Below are 19,244 nucleotides of genomic sequence, written 5' to 3'. Positions count from 1 at the left end.
AAATAACCTTGTGACCCTAGACACATTCAAAATTGATTTTAAAAAAAAAATTAAGAATATGTCGGGAATGGTGGCACTGAGGCTGGCGGATGGCTCAGGGGTTCTAGGCTGCGGTGCACGAGACAAATCAGGTGTCCGGTGTCACTGACAGCTTGGCCAGCGGGTGGCCGAAGGACTGGCTAGAACAACACAAATGACGTGAGGGCTGATGGACCTATCAATCAAAGTGAAAATTAAGGATAATTCTACAGTATTTTGTCTATGTGAAACTAGAAAAATGGCTTCACCAAAGAAATTCTTACTTGTCCTTTCTGCCTAACAAATAGCCACTAAAAGGAACCTTTGGGAAAAAAAGATGCAAAAAGACAACCTAAGAATTTTAAACTGATCTTCCATTGACGCACAAAGGATCTATGCAAGTTTCCAGCTCAACCAGCAGAAAACCTGAGCACTTAGAACTTTGACTGCCACTTATCAGCATTCAGAGTAACAGCCGTGTTAGGCTGTATTCGCAAAAAGAAAAGGAGTACTTGTGGCACCTTAGAGACTAAGAGACTAGAGACTTCATCCGATGAAGTGAGCTGTAGCTCACAAAAGCTTATGCTCAAATAAATTGGTTAGTCTCTAAGGTGCCACAAGTACTCCTTTTCTTTTTACTTATCAGCATGAGTTTCCAAAATTCTTCCTCTGATGTATCAACTACAGCTTCTAGGTTCTTGTCTAGGCCATTGGGGAAAAAATTGTGCAAGTCTCTGTATTTGCTAAAGGTAGCTTGTGATTCTTGCTAAAAGACACAGATCTACTTCTGGACTTCTCCTGCCTTTCGTAATGTTTCATGAACATCTCACCATGGAAGTCATATTTTCCAAGACTTGGCTACATCAAATCAGCCTTAATATTGTGGTGAGCTGCTATGTGGTCTATTAAGAAGCCATTCAAATCAAACTGAAGAACTATCAGCATCTGCTGGCTCATAATTTTGATGGGTGAAACTTGGTGCTTCCAAGTCTTATGTTTTTGATACTTCACATCACCACTACAATGTCAAATATGATGTGTACCTGCTTTCTATTTCCTGCTTCTTACTAAAATGAGAGCCTCCATCCTGATCCCCTAGACTCCGAAGAGAGATTATAGCCTTCAAGACTCCTTGTATTGTTAGGATACTGAGCAAGGCACTTTATCACACAAAACTGTTCAGTTTGACCCTTTCTTTGTTGACGCAGCTCACAGGAATACACAATCTTGTGACTCAACCACCACAGACTGAAGCTATCCTGACAATGAAGATACTGGTCCTGTGTACTTTGAGTCCACTGGCTCAAACTGAGGCTTTATAAGTCTTCCAGATAAAAACCTAAGCTAGGGGACAGTATCCATACAAGAAACCATCAGGCTCCAAGCTCTGGTCTAGTCCACAACATAATATAGATCTGGCCCTTGAAGCTGAAGAACTTTTCTTGCATGATCAATTCTCCAACAAAGTTGTTTTATGGAGAGTTTTAAGCTTCTCAAAGGATTGACCTAGAGAGAAAAATAAATTTCATAGTACAGCTGAACAATCATAAGGAACCCAAAACAGGGCCAAGGCTGATAAGAAGAAAAAAAAGTTAATCTTACCCCTACTCAAGTATAGAGAGGATTTGCAAGTCCAAAGTCAAACCAAGTGTATTTAGTACTCATATTGATTACTTAAGAATTCCCAGTTAACACTCTGAGGTTTGATAGGTTCTCGTCCCAAGATCAGGCCCAGTATTATTAAAATTACTGTTCAGTTGGGAACCCCAACTTGCCAGGTTGCAACACTCAAAATCCATAGATCAAGCAACAGGTTTGGTGACCAACCAGGGAAGGGTCCACAATGGCAACCCCTGTAGCTTAAATCTGGGCAACAGGTAACTCACCTGCAATAAAAATATAAATTGAAATCCAAATTAATCTCTCAATTAGAATGCCGTGCCTGTCACAAACACCATATGTTTTCAGACTACAGGACTTCCTCTTTTCCTCTGCTGTTATTCTTCTTTTCTGTTTCTCTGCCTCTACTACATCTACTTGTACTTAGCTGACCAACTCCGCAACAGAGGGAGTATTGTCCTCCTTGGAGGAACAGTAACTGTGCACACACACGCACGCGCATGCACACACCCCTCAAGCAGGGGTATTTAAGTCCTTGACCATCAGATTCACATGGCATACCAGAGGCAGGGTAGGACCCTCACAGATAGCAACCTGTCTCCCACCACTAGGTCTCCATGATCATTTTAACTGTGTGAGGATGCGAGTGGGGTGATGTGAGACATCAGCCTCATTACACCCTGATTGCATTCTCATTTGGTGTTATTGACTAGTCATTTGTGTTCAGAATCTCACAAGAGGATGATTCTGTGCCATTTAAAATTTAACAAGTGTTAAGGGGGCTTTGTAAATTGAACTGTTTGTAATATTAAAGGTACCTAAAGTTGAATAAGTAGCAGACTGGAACACCACTTTAAGAACGCCATTTAGGCAGGAATTTGGCAGGACAAATAAAAATTGTAAAGTACAAATCTTTAGTAAAAAACAGAAGTAGCACCCTTGAGGTGAGAGGGGAGCTGATTTCATATTCCTGTTTTAGCCACCAATAGGCCACAGTAATTTAGAATCTCTCCAAATCTGTCTATTCACTTATTTGGTCCCACGCCAAAGTTCACAGGCCTCAAAGCCTTATGCTAACTGCTTAAATGTCTAACAGCAGTGGATTTCAACCTGCGGTCCGCAGACCCTTGGGGTCCACAGATGATGTTTAAGATTTCCAAAAGGGTCTGCACCTTCATTTGATATTTTGTAGGGGTGCACAAATTTTAAAAGGTTGAAAACTACTGTCTGACTGGATACAGCCCTGTAGGCTCATGCTTTATTGCCTTAACTTATGCTTATGCCTTACCTAGCAAACACCTATAGGTAATAGGTGAAGACTGATTAAATCAATTTTTGTCTGTGAAATTAGAAAAAAGATACTGTAATTTAGAAGCTGGAAAGCCTCTGGTGACTATACTGTGATTTGTCATCTCTGGAGGACAGATGTAAATTGGAAAGAGAGGAAGAGGACTTGGGCTGTCAAGAAAATATTGATTTGTACTCAGCTGTCTTCTTTTAAATTTCTTCCAAACCTTCATAGAATAGCAAATCATACTGGAGCAGAAGACCTATCAGATGTGACTTGACACTGTATCCTCTTGTCCATAATATTATCAGATAGTCTTTCTATCTTTTGAAATGGGAGTTATGACACAAAAAATGCTGACAGACTATAAATGCTGTCAGCCAGGAACTTAAAAGTCACAGATATTGCATGTACCAATTTCTTAAATATATAAAGAAAAAAGGTATTCCCCATCTCCTGTACCCGTGGACTATAGTTCTAAATATTAGAATCAAGTATAGTGGAACAATTACAAGCTTCAGTGGCATTTGAAAGCTGCCATCTGCTCTCCTCCTTAAGCTCCTTAAGATTCATTGTTCTATCAAATGGCACAACATTACCTTCTACATGGTTGCATTAACCCTAGAACTTTTGACATGATGATCATGTTTTGGGCATAGTCAATATAAACCAGAAAAGACTGCAGGTAGGGGATGCCCTTGCAACAGGTTCATCCTGACCCCCCAACCCAAGACTGGAACACCACTTTAAGAACGCCATTTAGGCAGGAATTTGGCAGGACAAATAAAAATTGTAAAGTACAAATCTTTAGTAAAAAACAGAAGTAGACAACATATTAGTTTTTTCATTTCTGTTGAACTGATTTGGAGTGCCTAAATATTGAAGAAAAAAAGTTTTCAGTAAAAAGGTATAGAAAAATTGGATAGAGAAAGTCATAGATCCACCTAGTTCATTCCATCTCCAAGCAGGAAAATCTACTTTTTGGTCTTAATCTTGAAAGTTCTTGCACAGTAAACAGACAGGAAAATAATGTTATGGTGCGCTAGTGTTAGCAGAAGCTATATGTAAGCAACAAATATTTACCAGTGTAAAAAAGTAAAGCCTCCATTCATTTTGAAAGCCTTTGGTTTTGGTAGCCTGATTTAAGGCTACTATCACCTGCTTTCCAGAGGTGCTGAGCAACCTATTAACCACTTCCTTAAATTTCTGTCAATAATGTGAATCAAGATAAAAGGTAATCTGAATAAATACGTAGAGAATGAAATGAAGAAACTGAATGCAGAAAAAAAAAAACAAATTATTAACTGCCAGAGACAAATAGAGTGGGGAGAGAGTTGGTCAGATTCATTCATCAATTTGCACCGTACCCCACTTGCTGGTAGAGAGGCTCAATCCATTAAAGTTTCAAAACCACTATTTTGTCTTGCCACTTCCTCAGACATGTGAACATCATATCACATGTGTTCTGCGTGATGTGATAGATTAGTAGCTTTAACACCTGACCTCTAACAACAGAACATGCTTGTTATTTTTAGCACCATAGAGAAACAGTGTGACTTAGGCCCTTACATTCTTCTTGAAAATATATACGTAAGACATTAATTCTTGGACTAAATCTCCATCCACCACTTTAAAAATGTATATCTAATATTCTCACACCAGATCCCTATCATTTGTTTCAGTTATGTATATAAACACCTTTTCCCTTTTCATTCATTCATAGTTAATAATATTTGTTTGGGAAATATGTATGCAATTAAACACATCAGGCATCTTAGTAGGTCATGCCAATTTTCTATAGCTCTATTGGTAACAATTATTTGACATTACTAGCTCCTTTTACAAGCCTACACTAAACTTCAAAACCATTGAATCTATGCACATGACCTATTGAGGTCAGTGGGGCTACATATTGGTAGACCTTTGAGACAACACATAACTCCAGTGAATTCAATAAGTTCACCCAAGCAGATCTGATTGCAGGATAGGGTTTATATTTGCTGTAAATACAACAAATGCCTTTTATTGTAATGCGCAGCTGAGTGCCCTCTTATGTATGAAGAAGTCAGGTTTCTCTTCCTGTGGATTCAGGTACTGCCCATATTTTTGTTTCTTCAGCCCCATATCCATAGAAAGCTCCTTCCAAACATTACATGTGCTATACAATTAACCATCTTGAAACAAGGCGTTATAGATCTGATCCATCCAGCTCCAATTGAAAGGCAGAAGGAGCAGGACCTTAGAGACTATTCGGAAGAGCCTCTAGCGATGCATATGGTTTTGTGTTTTCATTTAGAATGTGGCTGCATTTTATCACCACCAGACTCATGTCCACCATGGGTGTAATACCTTCCATGACAAAAACCCCATGTCTCTGGGGGTTTTCTCCACTGAAAGTGAGCGACGTTATGTGACAAAGCCCATGATCTTTAACATACATGGCTCAACCTGCCCAATGAGGAGTCCAGACAGTAAAACGATGTAAACTAGGAAATGGCACCGTATGGCTGTAAACACCTTCAGCCCGAAAAGGGGATTATTCCTTTGGTTTCTCATCCTCCCCCAGACAATCAGCTGAGCATTAAGCAAATATTGCCCCGTGATTTATCCTTAATTAACGATTCTCGCAGGTACTGCTACACCCTGATGGGGGGGGGGCGGCAAACGCCATGGCCCCCGCACCCCTATTTCCTAGGGCCTGATTTTGGAAGGCGGCCGGGAGGGTGCGGCTAACAGCGGCTCCTGCCGCCCTTTGCCGGGCACGGAGCGGAGCGGGGCGGGGCTGGAGGCCGTCACGGGCCCGCCAGGGCCGAAGCAGGAGCCAGGGCGCGGGCCCCAGCCCAGCTCTGCCTGCCCGGGGGGCAGCTCCGCGCGGCCGGCGGGGCCACGCCCCCTGCGGGGAGGGGAGCTGGGCCCGCCCCAGCGAGCAGGGACCCCCCCCCACCGGGCAGGGCGGTGCCCCGCGCCGTACCCTGCGTGGCGGGGGCCGGCTCCGCCGCGGAGGCGCTCTGGGCCGGGGCAGCCGGCAGGAGGGCGAGCGCCGCGGCGAGCAGGAGCAGCCGCTCCCCGGCCATCCTCCGCGCTACACACGGGCCGCGGGCCCGGGGCTCGTGGCGGGCGAGCGGGCAACCGTCACCGGCCCCGCCGCGCGCGCGCCGCTCCGAACCCGCCCCGCGCGGCGGCCGCCCGCTGTGCCCCGCTGCCCCCACAGCGCGCGCGCGCTCACACTCACTCACACACACACACACACACGAGCTGCCCCGCCCCTCAGGACACTACACACTGCGTACCAGCCCCTCCCCACCAACACACACACGCTGCCCCGCCCCTCAGGACACTACACACTGCGTACCAGCCCCTCCCCACCGACACACACACACACACGCTGCCCCGCCCCTCAGGACACTACACACTGCGTACCAGCCCCTCCCCACCGACACACACACACACACGCTGCCCCGCCCCTCAGGACACTACACACTGCGTACCAGCCCCTCCCCACCGACACACACACACACACGCTGCCCCGCCCCTCAGGACACTACACACTGCGTACCAGCCCCTCCCCACCGACACACACACACACACTAGCTGCCCCGCCCCTCAGGACACTACACACTGCGTACCAGCCCCTCCCCACCAACACACACACACACGAGCTGCCCCGCCCCTCAGGACACTACACACTGCGTACCAGCCCCTCCCCACCAACACACACACGCACGAGCTGCCCCGCCCCTCAGGACACTACACACTGCGTACCAGCCCCTCCCCACCAACACACACACACACGAGCTGCCCCGCCCCTCAGGACACTACACACTGCGTACCAGCCCCTCTCCACCAACACACACACGCTGCCCCGCCCCTCAGGACACTACACACTGCGTACCAGCCCCTCCCCACCGACACACACACACACACGCTGCCCCGCCCCTCAGGACACTACACACTGCGTACCAGCCCCTCCCCACCGACACACACACACACACACTGCCCCGCCCCTCAGGACACTACACACTGCGTACCAGCCCCTCCCCACCGACACACACACACACACGAGCTGCCCCGCCCCTCAGGACACTACACACTGCGTACCAGCCCCTCCCCACCGACACACACACGCTGCCCCGCCCCTCAGGACACTACACACTGCGTACCAGCCCCTCCCCACCAACACACACACGCTGCCCCGCCCCTCAGGACACTACACACTGCGTACCAGCCCCTCCCCACCGACACACACACACCCACGCTGCCCCGCCCCTCAGGACACTACACACTGCGTACCAGCCCCTCCCCACCAACACACACACGCTGCCCCGCCCCTCAGGACACTACACACTGCGTACCAGCCCCTCCCCACCGACACACACACACACGCTGCCCCGCCCCTCAGGACACTACACACTGCGTACCAGCCCCTCCCCACCGACACACACACACACGCTGCCCCGCCCCTCAGGACACTACACACTGCGTACCAGCCCCTCCCCACCAACACACACACGCTGCCCCGCCCCTCAGGACACTACACACTGCGTACCACCCCTTCCCCACCAACACACACACACACACGCTGCCCCGCCCCTCAGGACACTACACACTGCGTACCAGCCCCTCCCCACCGACACACACACACACAAGCTGCCCCGCCCCTCAGGACACTACACACTGCGTACCAGCCCCTCCCCACCGACACACACACACACACACTAGCTGCCCCGCCCCTCAGGACACTACACACTGCGTACCAGCCCCTCCCCACCAACACACACACGCTGCCCCGCCCCTCAGGACACTACACACTGCGTACCAGCCCCTCCCCACCAACACACACACACACACACACGAGCTGCCCCGCCCCTACAGGGCACTACACACTGCGTACCAGCCCCTCCCCACCAACACACACACACACACACACGAGCTGCCCCGCCCCTACAGGGCACTACACACTGCGTACCAGCCCCTCCCCACCGACACACACACACACACGAGCTGCCCCGCCCCTCAGGACACTACACACTGCGTACCAGCCCCTCCCCACCAACACACACACACACACACGAGCTGCCCCGCCCCTACAGGGCACTACACACTGCGTACCAGCCCCTCCCCACCAACACACACACACACTAGCTGCCCCGCCCCTACAGGGCACTACACACTGCGTACCAGCCCCTCCCCACCAACACACACACACACACGAGCTGCCCCGCCCCTACAGGGCACTACACACTGCGTACCAGCCCCTCCCCACCGACACACACATACACACGAGCTGCCCCGCCCCTCAGGACACTACACACTGCGTACCAGCCCCTCCCCACCAACACACACACGCTGCCCCGCCCCTCAGGACACTACACACTGCGTACCAGCCCCTCCCCACCAACACACACACGCTGCCCCGCCCCTCAGGACACTACACACTGCGTACCAGCCCCTCCCCACCGACACACACACACACACGAGCTGCCCCGCCCCTCAGGACACTACACACTGCGTACCAGCCCCTCCCCACCAACACACACACGCTGCCCCGCCCCTCAGGACACTACACACTGCGTACCAGCCCCTCCCCACCAACACACACACGCTGCCCCGCCCCTCAGGACACTACACACTGCGTACCAGCCCCTCCCCACCAACACACACACACACACACGAGCTGCCCCGCCCCTACAGGGCACTACACACTGCGTACCAGCCCCTCCCCACCAACACACACACACACACACACGAGCTGCCCCGCCCCTACAGGGCACTACACACTGCGTACCAGCCCCTCCCCACCAACACACACACACACTAGCTGCCCCGCCCCTCAGGACACTACACACTGCGTACCAGCCCCTCCCCACCAACACACACACACACGAGCTGCCCCGCCCCTCAGGACACTACACACTGCGTACCAGCCCCTCCCCACCGACACACACACACACACGCTGCCCCGCCCCTCAGGACACTACACACTGCGTACCAGCCCCTCCCCACCAACACACACACGCTGCCCCGCCCCTCAGGACACTACACACTGCGTACCAGCCCCTCCCCACCAACACACACACACACACGAGCTGCCCCGCCCCTACAGGGCACTACACACTGCGTACCAGCCCCTCCCCACCAACACACACACACACACACGAGCTGCCCCGCCCCTACAGGGCACTACACACTGCGTACCAGCCCCTCCCCACCAACACACACACACACTAGCTGCCCCGCCCCTCAGGACACTACACACTGCGTACCAGCCCCTCCCCACCAACACACACACACACACGCTGCCCCGCCCCTCAGGACACTACACACTGTGTACCAGCCCCTCCCCACCAACACACACACACACAAGCTGCCCCGCCCCTATAGGGCACTACACACTGCGTACCAGCCCCTCCCCACCAACACACACACTAGCTGCCCCGCCCCTACAGGGCCCCACTCACATACCAGGCACTACACACTGGTACCAGCCCTGCCCCACCCACCCACGTGTCCCCACATGCACCAAGGCCCCACTTCCCCCTCAGGGTACCAGCCCTGCCGCTCACACGCGCCAGGTGTCCACACGCACACCAAGCTGCCTCCACACACACAAACTGGTCACCTGCTCACCCCTACATGCACATAGGGCACCAGCCCCCCTCCCTTCCTGGCCGTACACACCCAGAGCACCAGCCCTGTGCAAGCAGTGCACCCCCCAGGCATCCGCCTCTCGCCTACACCCCCTCCGCCCATTGTACCTCCTCCTTTCACCCCCCGCCCCACTCCACAGGCAGTACCTGCCTCTCACTCTCTCTGTCTCACACACACACATGGCCCATTCTCTATCCCTTCTCTCACACCAGGGGTTATCAGCCCCTACCAGGCATTGTTCCCCTTTGCCCCACTCATGCATACTCCCCAGGCACCAGCACCCCCTCCTGCTCTCTCCTGCACACACAGGGCAGCGGCCCTTCCACCCCTTTTCACAGGCAGCACATATCCCTTTGCACACACACACGCCAGGCATCTGACTCCACCTGTCACAGTCCCTGTACACACACAGATGTATAAAGCCCCCTCCCTCCACCACTCTACTAGCCCCACTGCCCTCTGCACACACACCATCCTCCATGATTTTCACGTCTGGTTCTTAGTTCCTTAGCACTTCCACAACTCAGAGAATTTTCATCCCTGAGAGCAACAGCAATGCCCTCCATACAGCTTGATGCACATTAGTCACAACCAACATTTCAGGGCCTGTCTTTCAAAACCAGCAATTAATTCATGTATTTTACATGCAGTTTGCTATAGGAACAGTATAGTGAGCATAATTTATTGCACATGCAAAACTCACACCTGCAAAAAGAAAAGCCCTGATTGAAAAACAACTTAGATGGAGATCTGTAGTATGGCACAATGCTTTCATCGGATGTGTTCCAGGAAGCTTAGGTATAGTTATTGTATATTTCAGCTTTACCTTAGAATTTACTTTAAAAAAAAAAACACAGCACTTTACTGATACCTCAATATGTTTTGTTTTTTTAATATCAGAAGGATACCGGATCTCTATAAGAAAGTAAGGGTATGCCTACACAGCAACTAGCCACCGGTGGCTGGCCCATGCCAGCTGACTCAGGCTCTCACTGCAGGGGTGTTTCATTGTTGTGTATATTTGCTAGCTCGGGCTGGAGCCTAGGCTCCCAGAGCCTCCCACCTCACAGGCTGCCGGAGCTTCGGCTCCAGCCTGAACTTGGAAGTCTGCACAATAATGAAACAGGCCTGCGAACCTGAGTAGGCTGGCACAGGCCAGCTGCAGGTGTCTAGACATACTCTAAGATTGAGGCTGTCATAAATATAAAGGGAAGGGTAACCACTTTTCTGTATACAGAACTATAAAATCCCTCCTGGCCAGAGGCAAAACTCTTCACCTGGAAAGGGTTAAGAAGCTAAGATAACATCGCTGGCTCCTGACCAAAGTGACCAACGAGGAGACAAGATACTTTCACAGCTGGAGGGGGAGAGAGGGGAACAAAGGGTCTGTCTGTGTGTGTGACGCTTTTGTGGGGGAACAGATCAGGAATGCAGGTCAGAACTCCTGTAAAAAGTTAGTAAGTAATCTAGCTAGAAATGCGTTAGATTTCTTTTGTTTAATGGCTGGTAAAATAGCTGTGCTGAAGGGAATGTATATTCCTGTTTTTGTGTCTTTTTGTAACTTAAGGTTTTGCCTAGAGGGATTCTCTGTTTTGAATCTGATTACCCTGTAAGGTATTTACCATCCTGATTTTACAGAGGTGATTCTTTTACTTTTTCTTTAATTAAAATTTTTCTTTTAAGAACCTGATTGCTTTTTCATTGTTCTTAAGATCCAAGGGTTTGGGTCTGTGTTCACCTGTACAAATTGGTGAGGATTTTTATCAAGTCTTCCCCAGGAAAGGGGGTGAAGGGCTTGGGGGGGAAGACATCTCCAAGTGGGCTCTTTCCCTGTTCTTTGTTTAACATGCTTGGTGGTGGCAGCATAGGGTTCAAGGACAAGGCATAGTTTGTACCTTGAGGAAGTTTTTAACCTAAGCTGGTAAGAATAAGCTTAGGGGGTCTTTCATGCAGGTCCCCGTATCTGTACCCTAGAGTTCAAAGTGGGGAAGGAACCTTTACAGAGGCATTTTAGGGATCACCTGTGGAATGTAGAGGAATACATATATGAAGTATGTTTAAGCCAGAACCTGTTGCAGTTAGGATTGAGAAATACAGCCATTTTAAATCAGAATGTAAGACTAAAAATACCTATTTCAATTGTAACATTGTGGCCTGCTGTTATTGATTAGGCATGCGTCCTTGAGAAAGACTTCAGGCAAACCACATATTGATTCTCCTAATTCGCCACGTGCTATTTCATCTGCATGTTTTTGTGGGAGTTTTGCCAAGTGATCCAAAAAACCCACAACCTACACATAAACAGTGTATTTTAATAAAATTTAATCCAATAAAATCTGCAAAATTCAGTTCTGTGCATTTGCACTACAGCCTATAATCATTGGCAAAGATTTGTTTAAATAAGGTAAAAGCCATGATACAAAACAAATAAAGTTAAATCTGCTACTGTCAATGGCCCATGCTGTTGTGGAAGAATGGGGAGAGAAATACAACAACATAAATTTAAGAATGTTAACTGTGGCTTTGAAATTCTCAGCTTTTATATTAACATTATGTGCTTAATATTATTTAAATAGGCAGGTTCTTCATCGCTGAATTTCCTTTCTGAGGGCTAAGTAGATCTATTTATTTATGTATGAATCTCAGTGACATTCTAGAATTTTCAGAAGCCTTCATGACCCTTTGCTAACTTCCAGCACTAAGCAGCTGACCTTCCAGTGATCTGCCGCACATCATCCATCCATCTCCTTGCTAGTTGTCCTCTACTACAATGATTCTCCACCATTCCTTCCATAATAATTTTTCAAGGTTATTTCTCTCTCTATCCCTAATGTGATCAAAGTACTTAAGCACCCAGAAAAAAGGGATGCAGTTCTTTCATGGATGGCAGCTGCTAAACAAACTAACATGGTTGCTCCAGACTTTCAGTAGAACTTATATATGAGCTTTTAAGGCAAGCAAGACTGTCTCTCATCATGGCTCAAATTTTTACGGGAATTCAAGTGTTGTATCAGCGTTGCAACACCTGAATCAGAGCCTGAATCTCATTTTCAAAAGGAATTTAGGCACTTGTGGTCTTGAAAAATCTGAGCCTCTACACACTATTGTAATGTTGCTACTCATAATCACTAAAAAATTTTCCTTTAGGAAAGAGGGAGTGGTCTAGGGATGGGTGCCACCAACCTCAACTGGAGAAAACGGACTAGTACCGTTATTAGTCCCGCTTTCTTTCAGCCTTGATTGACCCACCTTATCACACTGTGGTTTGCTGAGCAGAGTTCGGGTGCATTTTGTACTAAAAGGAGGTAGTAAAAAAAAAAAAAGGATCTTTTTTGTTCATATTAAGCTAACAATGTTCCTCTAATAGATCCTTCTTACAGCAAATGAATGGTATTGTATTGTTAAGCAGGGCCACAAATCATGCACTTAAATGATAGGTAAAAAGAACAGATTCTGAGATTCCCTCTGGACATGGAGATTACGTTAGACCCTTTCTAACAAGAACCACATTTAGGTATGGTTTGCTAGAAAGGGTATAACACTTTTTGTGACTTTTCTAGTAGATATTTCTGTATTGGCCAAAGCATTATATGGTGTATAGTAGAAGATACTGATTCATCTCCAACAAATACAATTTGTGGTCCTTGGTAAGAGGAAAAATGTATCACACCCTTAAGAAGATGAGAGATTATTCACAACAGTTGGTCAAACTTTCATGCATATTATAAGTGGAGATGAGGCATCAGGAAGATATTGAAATTAGGATTTCTAGCTTCATCTGCAGGGATCAGTAGAATTACAAGAATGGGAAACCTTTGGGCAGTGATGGAGTATTTGGACTGGCAGAGAATGCTGGACCCTTATGGTGTCTGAGGAAAAATGGACAAAAAGCTTTTATACTTAAAGAGGAAATAGAATCGGGGAGTCATTACTGGGAGCTGACAGAAATAAGTATTCTCTGGATACTGAAAAGATATAATCTGCACTGAGACCTAGCTGTGCAGAAAAAGTGACTGAATGCTCCGTTTCTCTCACACTGTAGTGTTATTTCCAGGCTGTGATAGAAATCCTCTAGGGGGAGTCAGAAAATGGTTTTAAAGACTTCCCTTTAGATAATATCAAAAGATCAAGGGACTGTGAGACATTCTACAAAAAATGATCAATTTAAAAAAAATATAAGAATAATTAAAAAGGTCCCTTTTGTTAATGAGGAATATTTTAAGAAGAAACAGGGGCATTAGGCTTATAAAGCCAACAGAACCATTAACATAATAAAGGCAAAGTCTCATATGCTAAGTTGCAGACCAAAAGGGAATCTGCCCCCTTTGACTACTTCAAAGACAGACATTTTCACCTGTCAAGAGATTTTTGGAAATGAAATCCATACAAGCCAAGAGAGCTTCAGGGTTCAAAGACTTACAGTGACACTGCCAGGGTGAGAGTAGCCAGAACAACGTGAAGGAGTGGGAGGTGGAGGGTCAGCCAGCCAAGGTCAGGATTGTCAGTCTGCAGAAATACAAGATACGCCATTTTAGAGATGCTTGCATCAGCACTTCCAGCTTCCTGGTTAAGTCACCAGATACATAAGTACAGTAAATATTTAATTAGATAGAAGTTTGGCTAATATAACACCGCTGTGTGTTTACTGAATTAAAATTAATTGTAAGTTACAACCATTGTAAATCTTTAGAGGGAATTTAGGCTCTGTTTTTACAAAGAATTTTGGGCAGTGAAATTATATCCAGAAGTTATCATTCCAAGGATAGGTTAAAACTGTGTTCTCATTAACTGGTTTAAGGATCTGATCTTGCAAGCACCTATGTAGCTGTTTTATGCATGTTAGTAGTTCCACTGAAGTCAACGGAATTACATGTGTACAGAGAAAGTTAGAGAGAGAGAATTTCCATAAAGATGAGCAATATTTAGAGATTAATCTGACTTCATCAGTTTCAAGTGCCTCTCTTCTCATGGACTTATCCAGACTATTCCCAGTGGTAGATGGCAGCAGAGTAAACTAGACTGGTTAATAGAGGCATCTATCTTAGGCACCTATCTGGCTCCCATCATTATGGTATCTCCCAACACCCCTATGCGGGAGGGAAATACTATTATCCCCATTTTACAGATAGGGAACTAAGGCACAGAGCAGCTTGACTTGGCTGAGGTCACACAGAAAGTCTATGGCAGAGCAGGGAATCGAACTGAAGTCTTCTAAATCCTGGGCTAGTGACCTAACTGCTGGACCATCCTTCCCCTGTCAAACAAATGGAAGTAACTGAGCACTGATTTGTAATTACTGTCAGTGTGAGGCCATGTCTACGCTACCAACTAAAGCAGCTCTGCTGCGATCGATGGTGAAAAATGCTAGTATCATTCTGGGATGTATTAACAGGAGTGTCATATGTGTGACGAAACATGGGATTTTCTTAGTGCTTGGCATGAATATGGTGGGGGTCTAACTTTTCCCTGTGTGCTGCGTGCTTAGCGAGGTGGTGGGAGAGAGGGTTTGTTGTTGCAAAGGACCAGGTGTGATCTCGCCTAGCAGTTGGGACCCTGGACAACAGACTGGAGATTGGGTACCTTAGCAACTGGTGACCAGGAGGCCCACTCCATCTTGGCAGCCAGCCGGTTCTGGCCAGTGGGAGGACAAAAGTCTGAAGAGGGAGGACCCCGGTGACCTGACCAGCCAGTTCCAGGCAGCGGGGGAACAAAGGACGGAGGAGAGGAGGCCCAGGCGGCCTGTTTACCTGGGACCGAAGACAAAAGGATGGGGGAGGAGCTGTTGGAGGAGATGATACAGGATGGTCAGCTAGAAGGAGGGGGCAGCTGTACTGGGAAGAGACCAGAGCCCACCTGGATACGGGAGAGACCTAGATGTACTGTGCTGAGGGATGCTAGGCCTGAGGACCCTGAGAGCTTCCTATGCTGTGTTCAGATGTTCAACAAACCCTTCCGTTTTACGCTGGCTGAGAGTTACTGCAGTCTAAAGATCGGGGTTGCATTATTCCCTCTGGGAGTGGAGGCCCCAGGGGTCCAGAGTGAGTGGATCCCCTGAGGGGGCTCACAGCAAGAGACAGGAGTGCTTAAGGCTCAGAGAGGTGCACTTCCAGGAGGCGGAGGGGCCTATGGTTTAACCTCCAAGAGAGAGTGGACCCCCGTAAAGGGCTGTAACGCTGAAGGGGGTTCCCATACGGAGCGGAGAGACAGCACAAGTCCTGTGAGACTGTGACAATATGTAAGACACAGAAGACACTACTCACTATCAGTGAGACCTCAGTTGTCTCCAGTTCTGGGTGACAAACATTAGGAAAGATGTCCAGAGAAGAGCTTAAAAAAAAAAAAAGACGTAAGGTTTAGAAAAGTTAACCAAGAAGAAAGGTTATTTTAAAAAAAAAAAAACTGAGCATGTTTAGTCTTGAGAAAAGACGACCAAATATGTTAAGGACTGTTTAAAAAAGGCAGCGATCAATTATTCTCCAGGTGCACTGAAGCTAGGACAAGAAGTAACTGGCTTAATCTGAAGCAAGGGAGATTTAGGATGAATATTAGCCCTGGTCTACACTAGGACTTTAGGTCGAATTTAGCAGCATTTTAAATCGATGTAAACCTGCACCCGTCCACATGATGAAGCCCTTTATTTCGACTTAAAGGGCTCTTAAAATCAATTTCCTTACTCCACCCCTGACAAGTGGATTAGTGCTTAAATCGGCCTTGCCGGCTCGAATTTGGGGTACTGTGGACACAATTCGACAGTATTGGCCTCTGGGAGCTATCCCAGAGTGCTCCATTGTGACCGCTCTGGACAGCACTCTCAACTCAGATGCACTGGCCAGGTAGACAGGAAAAGAACCGCGAACTTTTGAATCTCATTTCCTGTTTGGCCAGCGTGGCAAGCTGCAGGTGACCATGCAGAGCTCATCTGCAGAGGTGACCATGATGGAGTCCCAGAATCGCAAAAGAGCTCCAGCATGGACTGAACGGGAGGTACGGGATCTGATTGCTGTATGGGGAGAAGAATCTATGCTATCAGAACTCCATTCCAGTTTTTGAAATGCCAAAACCTTTGTCAAAATCTCCCAGGGCATGAAGGACAGAGGCCATAACAGGGACCCGAAGCAGTGCCGCGTGAAACTGAAGGAGCTGAGGCAAGCCTAACAGAAAACCAGAGAGGCGAACGGCCGCTCCGGGTCAGAGCCCCAAACATGCCACTTCTATGATGAGCTGCATGCCATTTTAGGGGGTTCAGCTACCACTACCCCAGCTGTGTTGTTTGACTCCTTCAATGGAGATGGAGGCAATATGGAAGCAGGTTTTGGGGACGAAGATGATGATGATGAGGTTGTAGATAGCTCACAGCAAGCAAGCGGAGAAACCGGTTTTCCCCGACAGCCAGGAACTGTTTCTCACCCTGGACCTGGAGCCAGTACCCCCCGAACCCACCCAAGGCTGCCTCCTGGACCCAGCAGGCGGAGAAAGAACCTCCGGTGAGTGTACCTTTTAAAATACTATACACGGTCTAAAAGCAAGCATGTGAACGGATTACTTTGCCCTGGCATTCGCGGCTCTCCTGGATGTACTCCCAAAGCCTTTGCAAAAGGTTTCTGGGGAGGGCAGCCTTATTGCGTCCTTCATGGTAGGACACTTTACCACTCCAGGCCAGTAACACGTACTCGGGAATCATTGTACAACAAAGCATTGCAGTGTATGTTTGTTGGCGTTCAAACAACATCCGTTCTTTATCTCTCTGTGTTATCCTCAGGAGAGCGAGATATAATTCATGGTCACCTGGTTGAAATAGAGTGCTTTTCTTCAGGGGACGCTCAGAGGAGCCCATTCCTGCTGGGCTGTTTGCCTGTGGCTAAACAGAAATGTTCCCCGCTGTTAGCCACAGGGAGGGGGGAGGGTTGAGGGGGTAGCCACGCGGTGGGGGGAGGCAAAATGCGACCTTGTAACGAAAGCACATGTGCTATGTATGTAATGTTAACAGCAAGGTTTACCCTGAAAGAGAGTAGCCACTGTTTTATAAAATGTGTCTTTTTAAATACCACTGTCCCTTTTTTTTTCCTCCACCAGCTGCATGTGTTTCAATGATCACAGGATCTTCTCCTTCCCAGAGGCTAGTGAAGCTTAGAAAGAAAAAAAAACGCACTTGAGATGAAATGTTCTCCGAGCTCATGCTGTCCTCCCACACTGACAGAGCACAGACGAATGTGTGGAGGCAAATAATGTCAGAGTGCAGGAAAGCACAAAATGACCGGGAGGAGAGGTGGCGGGCTGAAGACAGGGCTGAAGCTCAAATGTGGCGTGATGAGAGGAGGCAGGATTCAATGCTGAGGCTACTGGAGGACCAAACCAGTATGCTCCAGTGTATGGTTGAGCTGCAGCAAAGGCAGCTGGAGCACAGACTGCCACTACAGCCCCTGTATAACCAACCGTCCTCCTCCCCAAGTTCCATAGCCTCCACACCCAGACGCCCAAGAACGCGGTGGAGGGGCCACCGGCCAACCAGCCACTCCGCCACAGAGGATTGCCCAAAACAAAGAAGGCTGGCATTCAATAAATTTTAAAGTTGTAAACTTTTAAAATGCTGTGTGGCATTTTCCTTCCCTCCTCCACCACCCCTCCTGGGCTACCTTGGTAGTCATCCCCCTATTTGTGTGATGAATGAATGAAGAATGCATGAATGTGAAGCAACAATGACTTTATTGCCTCTGCAAGCGGTGATCGAAGGGAGGAGAGGAGGGTGGTTAGCTTACAGGGAAGTAGAGTGAACCAAAGGGGGGGGTTTCATCAAGGAGAAACAAACAGAACTTTCACACCGTAGCCTGGCCAGTCATGAAACTGTTTTTCAAAGCTTCTCTGATGCGTACCGCGCCCTCCTGTGCTCTTCTAACCGCCCTGGTGTCTGGCTGCGCGTAACCAGCAGCCAGGCGATTTGCCTCAGCCTCCCACCCCGCCATAAACGTCTCCCCCTTACTCTCACAGATATTGTGGAGCACACAGCAAGCAGTAATAACAGTGGAAATACTGGTTTCGCTGAGGTCTAAGCGAGTCAGTAAACTGCGCCAGCGCGCCTTTAAACGTCCAAATGCACATTCTACCACCATTCTGCACTTGCTCAGCCTGTAGTTGAACAGCTCCTGACTACTGTCCAGGCTGCCTGTATACGGCTTCATGAGCCATGGCATTAAGGGGTAGGCTGGGTCCCCAAGGATACATATAGGCATTTCAACATCCCCAACGGTTATTTTCTGGTCTGGGAATAAAGTCCCTTCCTGCAGCTTTTGAAACAGACCAGAGTTCCTAAAGATGCAAGTGTCATGTACCTTTCCCGGCCATCCCACGTTGATGTTGGTGAAACGTCCCTTGTGATCCACCAGAGCTTGCAGCACTATCGAAAAGTACCCCTTGCCGTTTATGTAGTCGGCGGCTTGGTGCTCCGGTGCCAAGATAGGGATATGGGTTCCGTCTATGGCCCCACCACAGTTAGGGAATCCCATTGCAGCAAAGCCATCCACTATGACCTGCACATTTCCCAGGGTTACTACCCTTGATATCAGCAGATCTTTGATTGCGTGGGCTACTTGCATCACAGCAGCCCCCACAGTAGATTTTCCCACTCCAAATTGATTCCCAGCTGACCGATAGCTGTCTGGCATTGTAAGCTTCC

At 48.3% G+C, this 19,244-nt stretch overlaps 1 protein-coding gene across 2 annotated transcripts in view; it reads right to left on the bottom strand.

Moving 5' to 3' along the window:
• Window positions 1-19,244, bottom strand: part of LOC311527596 (NADPH oxidase 5-like) — a 106,188-nt gene that overhangs the window by 49,233 nt on the left and 37,711 nt on the right. The window contains exons 4-5 of one of the 2 annotated variants that reach the window (XM_084641752.1): window positions 15,835-15,901; window positions 13,995-14,080 (exon numbers count right to left, since the gene is read on the bottom strand). In XM_084641752.1, the coding sequence (XP_084497878.1) occupies window positions 13,995-14,080; window positions 15,835-15,901 (153 nt within the window). The remainder of the gene's footprint in view (window positions 1-13,994; window positions 14,081-15,834; window positions 15,902-19,244) is intronic. The other variant, XR_014713384.1, reaches the window with a different exon arrangement.

The sequence above is a fragment of the Lepidochelys olivacea genome (assembly GCF_965140295.1).
Source record: "Lepidochelys olivacea isolate rLepOli2 genome assembly, chromosome: 10".
Taxonomy (NCBI): domain Eukaryota; kingdom Metazoa; phylum Chordata; order Testudines; family Cheloniidae; genus Lepidochelys; species Lepidochelys olivacea.
Note: the sequence above shows the minus strand (reverse complement) of the source record. Positions and strands in the feature narration are given on the sequence as shown.